The 12564-nt window shown below is 39.7% G+C and overlaps 2 protein-coding genes across 19 annotated transcripts in view; both read right to left on the bottom strand.

Moving 5' to 3' along the window:
* LOC124289999 overlaps nt 1-6087 on the bottom strand; it is a 35671-nt gene extending 29584 nt beyond the window's left edge. For all 18 annotated transcript variants that reach the window (XM_046726657.1, XM_046726662.1, XM_046726664.1 and 15 more), the window contains exon 1: nt 5576-6087. In XM_046726657.1, coding sequence (XP_046582613.1) covers nt 5576-5657 — 82 coding nt within the window. In that variant the 5' untranslated portion in view covers nt 5658-6087. The remainder of the gene's footprint in view (nt 1-5575) is intronic.
* Nucleotides 6088-8190: 2103 nt separating this feature from the next.
* The window catches only part of LOC124290001 (ankyrin repeat and SAM domain-containing protein 3-like), a 31492-nt gene continuing 27118 nt past the window's right edge, over nt 8191-12564 (bottom strand). The window contains exon 13 of the mRNA XM_046726677.1: nt 8191-11419. Coding sequence (XP_046582633.1) covers nt 11125-11419 — 295 coding nt within the window. The 3' untranslated portion in view covers nt 8191-11124. The remainder of the gene's footprint in view (nt 11420-12564) is intronic.

The following is a 12564-nucleotide window of genomic DNA, read 5'->3' as shown; positions in this document are numbered from 1 at the left end:
TTTATGTGGGATACATGGACAGTGGAAGTGGAAGGACTGGGCATTACGGACGGGACGGAAGCAGTCAGGCTAGGAGGTGTAGGCCGACGTGTGTTGTCGACGTCATGCCCGCTAGATCTGGACCCCGTTTGAATATACTGTCGCTTTTGCGCTGCTGACGGATTTTCCAGCTTCGTAGTTTCTTCACTGGGATTAGGGTCAAGAAATTCTTCTTCAAACCATTCGCTTTTTATTTCAAAAACACCAAAGATGCAGCCGAGGTAGAAATTGCCAATGTCCGACATGTTTGTTTACAAACAGTAGGGTCAACGAGTTCGTTGTATTCATACGCGGTGAATCGGTCACTTTAATTAGCAGTCTTAAACTGCCATTTAAGTACGGTTTTGATAAGCTCTCAGTCAATCAGATTCGAGTATCACACAATGTCGTGCTAGAATTTCCGTTATTCTCTGCAATTCCATTGAATTATTTTTCTGGAGCTACTCATGACGGCTCAACTGGGGATCTCGAGCAGGTCTAACGTCTACTCCCATGAACTATCTGTGTTCGCATGACGTCCATCTCCAAAGGTTTCACATGGGTTACGAACTTCTTTAGAGATAATGGAAGAAGGCTCTGCGTGATGGAATGCCATGTTTTCTTTTCCAGTTTGCTGTGTTTGGTCCAGTTACTGGTTCTGTCTGAGGTGGTGACGTGGAAACTGGTCAAAGCTCTTAGTGACTGTAACTGTTTATCATTGACCCCCGAGATATTAGTCTAGCATGATATGGATGCAGTAGTGATTGGAGTTGAGAAAGACGCTGTTGTGAGTGAGTGAGTTAGATTTTTACGTCACTTTTAGCAATTTTCCAGCAATATCTCATCGGGAGACACCAGAAATGGGTTTGACACATTTTGCCTATGTGGGTAATCAGACCCGGGTCTTCAACGTGACAAGCGAACTCCTTCACCACTAGGCTACACCATCGCCCCCTGCTGAGTAAGGTGTCATGGAAGAAGATTGCGCAGCAGTAGATTTTGCTTCTGAATATGACACATTTTTGTGTGCCTTATTGTCAACATTGTTTACGAATGTGAGAAGCCCAATTCTGGTGACCCCTGTCGTGATATTGCTGGAATATTGCTAAAAGAGGCATAAAACCACTCACTCAAAATATTCCACTTAAACTCAAAAGTTGGACATGACGTAGAGGAGGACATATGGTTCCGTTGCAGTTGACACATTTCATATCATTCGTCCAATCAGATCTGACATAGGCTCTACTGCAACGCCAACAAAGCGGTCCCTTTCACGTCAGGCCCCATCACCACACTATTGACATTTGAAGCACCAAAGTGTTTTTTTTTAGTTCTGCAGCAATCTCTTCCTCTCTCATGCGAGACGAACGATGAGCTAGGTAGTGTACCGTGACGCGTGTTGTATGTGAAGCAGTCATGCAATGCTGGAACAACTCCCTCTGTCGGTCCATAATCGGAAGCAATGACTTCGTTGATGCATCAGTTTGCTGTCAAATTCCCCTGAACCACCACAAAATCAGATCTTTTTGTTTTGGATATCCCATAACACTTCCTCCAGCACGATGTCTTCCATCTCGCCGGTGAAGAAGGAATCGATATTCATCACTGAACCAGACTCGCCTCTAGTTTCTTAGGTTCCATGTCCGGACGTCACCACCCCAAGAGACTGCACCGATTGAAGTCTCTAAAAACAGTGGCTACAATTGGCCGTCTTGGTGGAACCCCCACTTCACGCAATCCGACAGTTTGGTCGGAAACCAGGGATGCGTTGTGCTGTCTCCACGGATGTGGCAAGACGATGAGGCAAGTGAGCAACCCGGATCTAGCGGTCCTGTGCTTGTGTGGTAACTCTTGGACGGCCTCTTCTCGGGCGACCTTGGCGGAGTTGGTCTGCAGAAAACGATCCCAAAGGCGAGATATGGTGCTCTGAACGTTGAAATGTCGGACAACTGCAGACTGCGACTCCCCAGCTTCAAGGCGGCTTATGTCCATGTTTCGAATGGTGGCACTCAGTCGTAGCATGATGATTTCCCCTTTTACAGGCAAAAGCAAATGGCAACATTAAACACAACGTTTGTGTTTTTATAGTGATCGATATCGTATGCTTTTCCACTTACTTGCACGTGTATTGTGCTTTGCATGTTTTCTTGGTGACGTTTTGGTGAATATTTCTTCGAACGCTTCTAAAACAAGGCGAAAAGTTGAAATTGCCGTATTTTGCCACTGAATCTGTTTCCAATCACACAAAGATGACATTTTGGAATGAAAAAGTATATTTGTATTGTTTTTGCTGCAGCTACATGAGTCTCATATTATCAAAATCACCTATGCGTTTCTTTTTTGAAGAGTGTATGTAGAAATACGTGGCTCTCTGACTGATTATTATAACACAAATCTTAGTAGACTGGAAATTTGAAGTCAGAGTGAAACTTGGTTTAGCTTTTTTCAGTTTGCTGAAATACCCGACGTTCATCTTTGGATGATTATAGTCAATGGTCAATAGTTATTGTCAACCTCTGATAATATGTTAGGTGAAGCAATTAGCATGTGTGAAATGCATGCTAATAGCAACAAACTTTAAGTTATTAGGCGGTGGGGGAAGATTGAATACGTTCTGGGAATTTTCTGGACATTTTATTCAGTTTTTGTTGTGATAAAGGTGAGTTCCCTATATCCTCGTCCAAAGCTATCGTTATCCCATTTTATAACAATTACCGTGCCATATAACTTCTCAGTGTTTTGAGTGAGTGAGTTAAGATTTTAAGTCGCATCGGCAATATTTCAGCCATATCGTGACTAAACCTTGTTCTATGTTCATGATAAATACATATAATGAATAATGTATTAAACCCTGTCAACGAAGGACAGTAAAATTACTTGGAATCACAGATTTGTTAAAACTAGAACAAAGAAAATATACTAATAATTAACGATACGAGATAAAACGTTGCAAGAGATCGCTAGCACCGGAAGTGAGGTCACTTACAATAATTATGCTTCCTGCACTGTCCCTTATCTGGATTTATACCATCCCTTCAGCTGCTACCGATTGTAGGTAATGTTACCCACTCAGTGTTTTAACAAATTATATACTAGTAATATCTTAAACAATAGGCTTGTATTCTGGGTTGAGTTTTGTTATAAAATTAAAGAAGAACAAGCTGGTTTTAGAACAGGATATGTAGATACGTTAATTGATAAAGTCATTCGGTCTGTGAACCAAAGGTATGAGTATATGAGTATGGTTTTACGCCTCCGTTAGCATTATTCCAGCAATACCACTGCAGGGACACCAGATATGGGTTTCAATTTTTGTACTTATGTGGGGAATCGAACCCGGGTCATGGGCGTGACGAGCGGAAGCTTTAACCATTAAGGTACCCCACCGCCCCACCAAAGTATTAAAGCATGGGTGCGAAAAATGTCAATGCTTACTTTTTTAAATGTCAACTACGTGTACAGCAAGGTTGTGTGCTTCGTTTGTTTCTGTTCTTGTTATTCATTAAAGAGATGGTTACCGATATCTCGACCACTTGTACAAATTGTGTTCATACTGCAACTGGACGGGCAAATAGAAGAATAGTATGAGAATTATTGTGCTACGGGGTCTTCAAGAAAATCGTCAAAACAGGATTTTGTGGTGTTTAAACATTGGGGCAGACTTTCTGGAATGGAAAATTGGATTTACGAACTTACTCCAATTAAAGTTTCATAGTGGTAAAACAACCATGGTATGATATTTTCTATAAATACACACTTGGCAAGCATCGATAAACCATCTGATCGGATGGACTTGGTTGACCACTTGTCTTCGTATCCCAGCTGCATATACAGACGCACATGCCGTTGACTACCGAATTGTCTGTCAAGACTCGATTATTTACAGATCGCCGTCATAAGAAGCCAAGTTTAGTGAACGACGTTTATACCTGGGTCCCGTTGTACAAAGCGATCTTAATTAGCGCTAAGGGGATAGTAATTTCCATACCTTAACATACATGTAGACTTGCGACTGGCGTAGCGCTAAGGTTGCTTTGTACAACGGCACCCTGTACTATAGAAAGCGCTTGAAATCTTTAAGGTATCAAATGCTGTGTGGAGTGGAGATCGACAAACACTGCTCCATGACTATTGATTTTGATGAGTGAGTGAGTGAGTGAGTTTAGTTTTACGCCGCACTCAGCAATATCCCAGCTATATGGCGGCGGTCTGGAAATAATCGAGTCTGGACCAGACAATCCAGTGATCAACAGCATGAGCATCGATCTGCGCAATTGGAAACCGATGACATGTGTCACCAAGTCAGCGAAACTGACCACCCTATGCCGTTAGTCGCCTCTTACGACAAGCATAGTCGCCTTTTATGGCAAGCACATGGGTTGCTGAAGACCTATTCTACCCCGGATCTTCACGGGTCTGATTTTGATGAGATTGAATGTTGATGGTTGATGCAATTACAGTTTAGATCGTTCATAGTTTCGCGATTTCGACACCAATCATCGTCAAGAACATTCGCCATGGAGTAACATGAATTTTACTGTCATTATAAATATGGCAAAAGCCCTTCTAATCCAGCATCTAGATAAAAAAAATGAAAAATAAAAAAACCGCGATTCCACCATTTGGCATGGACATGCTACACCATATCATAGGTGCTCGTTGATGCTATTGCTGAAGATCAATGACAACAATGCCTATTGGTTAAAAAAGAAGTCTAAAACTAATCAAATACGTTATCAACAACATTTTCAAAAATCATAAATCAAAGTCAATATTTACAGAGATGAATAAAAATCGGGTGAGAAGGTATCAGGTAGCGTTCCTAATATTTGTACTTTATGAATAACTTATTGAAGCTCCACTCTTATTGAAGACACAAAGACCATAGTATTAGCTTTGAAATATAGTGAAAGGTCTTTCGAGAAAATCGAAATTCTGATCTTCTTAGCTGAAATGTGACACTGTCCTTTTGATCCTTATTTAGAAGCTGAACAAAATTAAAATGTTATGTAAATAGGGAGGATTGTTTTTAAGGTATCGACCTGTACACAATGTGATGTCTGCTGTTTAAATGTATTCCAAAGAATCTCCTCTGCAATGTCATGTTTGCTAAGTGATATCTAATATAACATATGTTATATTTGGGATTACACTTTCTCAGTAAAGAACAGATTCTAGTACAATTGTTGGGTTGAGACCCATCCGGGATTCGAACCTACACCATCAGCGTCAATCACGTAATCGCCAGCACACAAAGTCAGCAGCCTAGCCCAATCAACCACTGCGGCTAGACTACCAGTTGTCCGACTTCCAATTTTGTGAAAGCCGCGGTAGCTGAGCGGTTTAGATGGCTAAAATTGTGCGTTGGCGATTAGGAGCCTGACTCTGAGGGTGTGGGTTCGAATCCCGGATGGTACTTAACCCAACAAACGTACTAGAATCTGTACTTTACTCAGAAACTGTAACCCGAATATAACATGTTACATTTGACCACTTTCTAAAGGGCACTGTGTATTGATATCTAGTACTCCGCTGTAGTATGTTAGATCTGGCTTACCTCCGTGGTACCGACGATCATGTGCTTGTGTGTGTAGTAGAACACTTGTCACGACCAACAGGTATCCATAGATGAGCCCCATGTTGAAGCCAGTCTGTGTTTTCCCCCTGTCACTAGAGCGTGATCCAACACGTCATGCCTCCCAGACCACCAGAGATGTTATCAGCACATGTTCCACACTGGAGTCAGAAGGCCTACTATTACGCCAATCCGTAGAAGACACGCCTTTTACTATCATATATCCCTGCCACGTGAGCTTCGTTGGTGTTAAGTTCGTAACATCCTCGTTGCAAGCTACGTTGTACATATATTTTCTACCACTGTTCCATTGGTGTAGACCCTTTCACCACTTGCTTGAATGTCAATATTGTGAAGTGGTGGTTTTAATTATAGGTTACCCTGACATTGATCGTGAGTGAGTTAACCTGTAACGTCACCTCGGCACTATTTCAGCCATATTGTGACATTAACAGCATAATATGTAATATCTGCCATTATGCAGCTATACCGGGTCCTATGCACAGAGAAATGTTGGATTCAGTTAACCACTTGTCGACACTGTGTTATAGCCACAGACACAGGAAGCACCCACTATGTTGTCAAGAGGCAACGTGTACAAGTCTCCTATGTTAAACAGTATGGGCGTGTGTAAGTGTTTGATCCTATAGACAATACAAACATTATCTGGCACAGAGGTACTCCACAATGTGTTTGACTTACGTCCCATGACAGTGAAAGTATTTTCATCCTCCGTGTTTTTAAATGGTAGCATTTCTGTTAGATTTAGTTGTTTGGCTTCACTGTCCGATAATCGACAGTAACCGAAGGAATGGTTTTCATCCAGCTGGGGTACCATGCAGGTAACAGAAGTATCGTAAGCCCTAGTCTTTGACCTATATCTGTGATAATCTAGTTACTTTACTGTCATTTTCTGACAGGTTTTTAGTTCGAAATGTATCAGTATTATTAGTGTGCAACTAGTTTTAGTCACCATATGGCTGAAATATTGCCGATGTGACTTTAAATATTAACTCATATATTATCATTCAGAAATGTGTAATGCCATCTAAGGAGATATTTATTGAATTTGGCAATCAAAATATGTTGTAATACGTCAGTTAAGGTCTAAGAACTTATATCATTTCTTTGTGGAAGATCACAATGTAAAATGCCCAAAACAGACTGCTAATATTTTCAAAACTTCTGTAATGCTCGCTTTTCCATGTAACAAGCTTTGTTAAAAATATCTGGATTGGGTTTAAAATAGATTGTTTCAATAAACATGATACCCAGTGTTGCAGATCCTGGTGAGCATCCAAACATTTATCATCTATATGTGAACAGGGAGACTATATAAGACAGTACATAGTTTAATATTGGTAGTGCTTAATATGCACCTTAATTGTATCTTTAAAAGGAGTTGAAGTAAAATTACAGTCCCCCTGAGAGGTTATGTCAGACAACATAATAGCAAAGTAATTTATCTAAATCACAGGTTTAGTCGCACTAAAATTTCACTTACTGAATAAAAATATCCTTCAAATGTCAGAAGCTAGAGTGATCGCGTAAATCTGGTTGAGGATAACTCTGGTGTAGGAGGTAGAAGTATTGTCATTCCTCACGGCCCCTAGTAGGGTGGTCTACCTATTGTCCGACATCAACATGTGTTGCGGAATAATAATTTAGTAAATGGTCTCAAACTAGTGTTAAGTGTAATCTGTGATATTCTAGCTGTTAAAGGCCGGGGTCAAACCTATACACAGATGGGGCGTGGCCTCTTTGCCTTGTCAAAGCTGTCTTTTGATGCAAAGCAATGCAGTATTCAAGTACATTCCATGAAATATCACAAAGCTGCCTTACCAAATCAGGCTGATATTAAGTCACAGTATAAAGAAGTATGTTGTGAAGACTCACAGCAAAACGTATGGATGCAGAGAGTCTACAAAACATACATTTTGAAAATATATTTCTCATTTTTAAATCCAGATTTGAATTTCCCACTGTGCCAGTCAGGTGGCCAGAGGAGGTGTGTTTCCATAGAAACAAGCCTTGGAGTGGGGGAATTGTTTTTATATTTCAATGTCTTTCAAGAAGTATATATTTACTGATCACTAATGAATGACTTTCTGTTGTCAGATATGGCTGAAATAGTGCTGATTTAACTCAATCACTCATTCAGATTGAAATTACTTGATTATCATTAATAAAATTCGACTCCATCAACCCCTATTCATCAGACAGGGTGAGTGAGTTGGGTTTGACTTGCTTTCAGCAACATTCCAGCAATATCATGGCTGAAGACACCAGAAATGGGCTTCACATATTGTACCCATGTTGGGGTTGGGAATTGAACCCGGGTCTTCAGCATGATGAGTGAACTCTTAAACCACATGGCTCCTCCTACTCATTAGAACTTTTGGTGGTCGTACACACTGACTTCATTGATGCAAGTCGGCGTATTCTACCTGTATAGATTGCTACACATGTCGTCAATCACTGGATTGTCTGTTCCAGGCTTGACTATTGAATGGCTGCTGTCATATGGATGTAATATAGCAGCATTAAACAACAAACAAACCTCAGACAGAGCTGTACACAATGACACAAACAGGAAGTATGTTCATATTGTTTTATTATGCAGACACAATAGTGCCCTGTCTCTGAAAACAGACCTGATAATGTTGGTGTCTATACTGAAGCTGTTGTGCAGAGGAACCAGGAGGCGGGAAGCATCCATCACTTGACGTAAACGAGCACAGACCAGGTGTCTAACTCACCTAACTTAACAGAAAGGATAAAAGCTACAATTCAAAACATCAGATTCATATTTGATAAGTAAATTTCTTTTCCTGGTTACCAATGTGGCCATGCAAATGACAGTAACAAAACCAACTGATGTAAATAGTCAAAGTTAATAAAGGCCTTGCCCATAATCCATCATTAGATTTTCAACGTTCTAAATATTCTTTAATAGAGTACTGGACAGTTGATGTTAACAGTTTAAGGATGACTTACTGGAAGTATGAATGTAGGACAACATAAATCGTGTAGCTCGTCAACAAAACCAGTAGTAAAAATGAGATTTCCTTTGTCTTAGACACATGATAATGTGTGGCTGTGTGCTTGGCAGTGATTCGTGTTGGGATGGGAAGCTTATAATTATATATTAGGGCCTTAAAATATTCTACTTGTTGGCCTGCTAAAGTAAACATGTTGGCAATATTATAGATTATTGTAAGTGGATGAAAATATCTGAATTCAAGTGATGTCTTAATCCGTAGGCTCATCAGGAAAACTGAATCACTTAGTACCTGCCCATACCCAGTTTCTCACAACAGTTCTCTGCACATACCACCATAGGTATTAATCAGCTTTGTACGACATCAACATTACAGTAAAACATTTACCTTGCTTGCACAATAGGGTGCAAATGTCAACAATAACATATAAAGACAACTGGATAAAATCTCTTGCAACATTGTGTACAGGCAAATCATCTCTAACAAACATAGCAGTGTAACAGTGTGGTCACAGGCAAACATACAAAATATTCCGGGGTATGAAAGTTCAAGTTCTTTGGCAGATTGGAGGTACATGTGCTACGTTAAGTAGGCTTGCAGACCAAGTCCATGAAGGAGTGAAACAGTGACAAAAGGTGTGATGCAATCTGTGGCAGCCCGAGTGGCCTCAGCCTTGACATTGCTGGGATCCCATCTTGGATAGTTGACGAGATCTCATCTTGGATAGTTGACAAGATCTCATCTTGGATATCATCTTGGATAGTTGACGAGATGTCATCTTGGATAATTGACGGGGATCTCATCTTTGATTGTTGAGATTTCATCTTTAATAGTTGAGGAGCTTTCATCTTTGATTGTTGACGAGATGTCATCTTCAACACCTGACGAGATCTCATCTTTGACACCTGACGAGATCTCATCTTTGATTGTTGACGAGATCGCATCTTTGATTGTTGACGAGATCGCACCTTTGACACCTGACAACATTTCATTGTTGATAATTGTTGGGATCCCTTCTGTTAGACTTAAAGTGACTGAAATACTTTAACCCTGAAAAGAATCAGTAGCCACTGGTGTATAACAGTGATAACATGCTCATTACACAGTACAAAGCTGGAACAGCAACTAAATAATACATAACTGGTCTGATTCCATCAGTATCAGCTATATTACACCATCATAACACATGGGTGCATAGGCAATAAGTACTGTATAAAGTATATTCAAACACAAAACTAACTACAATCATGTTTCCTATACCATAATGTAATTTTTTAATTTTTACACTGATATGAAATATAAACATATTATTTCCTAAAATTACTCCCGATATTGCATACTCATCAAAACAAAGATGTGCTTGATTATTTCTTCTGGGCCGATAGCATGTGTCTTACACTCTAAAATGTCATAAAATTAGACACATGATTAGTGAAACACATCATTCAAAATGTCTATAAAAACTTTGTTGAATAGCAGTTCCAAAGGAAAAGAACTCTGGAGGTGTAACTTTCACATTGATTCCGATAAATGTCAAATCAAGGTCAAAGGTGTTTGTGTCACACAGTAAAATGGTCGTCCAACCAGTAACACCATACACCCCACACCAACATAACTATAAGAAGTTCTTACTTATGAATACATCCGTGTGATCACAGCTAATTCTGTGTTTGAGTATACAAGCGGATTAAGTTTCTACCATTCCAGACTAAACTTTGTGTTTTGAATACATAAATTATTAACTTAACAATGTTTTTAAGTCTTGGAACAGCTCATTTTAAAGAATATTAGGTGGTAGTGCCCTGCGAAACAAGTAAATAGTTAGGTCAAATACTCAGAACAAACCTTATATCTTTGGAAAGAATAAGAAAATTTATTTGAATTTACAAAAAGTGAGTGAGTCAGTACGGTTATACACTACTATAATATTACAGCAATATCACAGTGGAGGATATGAGAACTGCTCCTCACTAATTGTACCCATTGGGAAACCACTCTGACCACCAAACGCAACTACCACCGCCACAACTGAACACAATATTGTATCATATATCAAAATAACAGAGTTTCATCAATTCTTTCTGGATTCAATCAGATATCCTCTGTATTGATTAGAGCACTTGAATGTTAGGACCAAAGAGTTTGTGTCATCTGTGGACAAAACTTGCATGTATATGTTCTTGAATCACTGCCTTCCTGAACGTTTTAAATAATTATACAGAAGCCATCATAATTTTAATAACTATTTCTTAATGTAGTATTTCCATAAACACGTAATAAAAAACCATCAGGATTTACTGATAAAATACTCATACTTTTCATAATATACTTTTATCTTGGTCGTTTCTAGCAAAGAACATGATATTGCCTTTCATGTTCATAACTGACTAGATCACACACAATAAACAATAATACATAATCAGAACAGTTTCACTACGCAATCATTTTGAAGACAGCATACCCATATATTTGTAAAATGACTAACATTTTGGTGTGAATTGATCTAAGAGTGAACTCCTATTTGCCCTGCTATCCATAGCCTTGATCAACATTGCACTTGGTAGCTTTGTCCATCAAATGTTCACTGTTTACCAGGATTAGAGACACACACTGTTGGATATCTTTCACATAATGTTCTGTTTTTCTGATAAGAATCTCCAAAGACAGAGCTTTGACATCATTGGCTTGTCGTGTTTGTCTGTCATCAAATGAGAAGCCTTGTTTCATAACTTCTGCTTGCCTGGAATGAGATCCGTGATTTGATTGGTCATCAGCTGAGCTCAGATAGGTTGACAGCCTCTCTTTGATTTCAGAATGGAAATGCCTGAAAAAAAAAAAATGAACAACATCATTGTAACACAAAACAAGAATTAGTTTATATAATATGCTTGAAATAACATACTGAAAACACGTTTCAAACAAATTCATATTGATGGGTCCATACAAGTAGTGAAAGCTAAACCTCTTCAAACACAGTAGTCAATTCTATGAGATAAGGATATACTGATACCATTAGCTTGTCTCTTCATTCTCTCAGAAACACATACAAAAAACCCCCAAAACATGTCACTAAAACACACCCTTGTCCCATGCAGTTACATGGGACAGCTATGGGAGACAGCTACAGGAAAAGGGCGACATGGGACAACTGCAGGTAGTGGATACATTGGAAGACAACAGAAGTCAGCTACATGGGAAGACTACATTGAATGGCTACCAGGGAAAACTGCAGGTAGTGGCAACATTGGAAGACAACAGAAGTCAGTTACATGGGGAAGACTACGTTGAATGGCTACAAGGGACAACTGCAGGAAGTGGCTACATTGGAAGAAAACAGAAGTCAGCTACATGGGAAGACTACATTGAATGGCTACATGGGACAACTGCAGGAAGTGGCTACATTGGAAGACAACAGAGGTCAGCTACATGGGGAAGACTACATTGAATGGCTACATGGGACAACTGCAGGAAGTGGCTACATTGGAAGAAAACAGAAGTCAGCTACATGGGAAGACTACATTGAATGGCTACAAGGGACAACTGCAGGAAGTGGCTACATTGGAAGACAACAGAAGTCAGCTACATGGGAAGACTACATTGAATGGCTACAAGGGACAACTGCAGGAAATGGCTACATTGGAAGACAACAGAAGTCAGCTACATGGGAAGACTACATTGAATGGCTACATGGGACAACTGCAGGAAGTGGCTACATTGGAAGACAACAGAAATAGCTATATGGAAGACTACATTGAATGGCTACATGGGACAACTGCAGGAAGTGGCTACATTGGAAGACAACAGAAATCAGCTACATTGGAAAACTATATTGAATGGCTACAAGGGATAACTGCAGGTGGTGGCTACATTGGAAGACAACAGAAGTCATCTACATGGGGAAGACTACATTGAATGGCTACAAGGGACAACTGCAGGTAGTGGCAACATTGGAAGACAACAGAAGTCAGC

This window comes from Haliotis rubra, unplaced genomic scaffold (assembly GCF_003918875.1).
Source record: "Haliotis rubra isolate DU_JTF1 unplaced genomic scaffold, ASM391887v1 Scf454, whole genome shotgun sequence".
Taxonomy (NCBI): Eukaryota; Metazoa; Mollusca; class Gastropoda; order Lepetellida; family Haliotidae; genus Haliotis; species Haliotis rubra.
The sequence above is the reverse complement of the archived record's forward strand: the minus strand, read 5'-3'. Positions and strand labels throughout refer to the sequence as shown.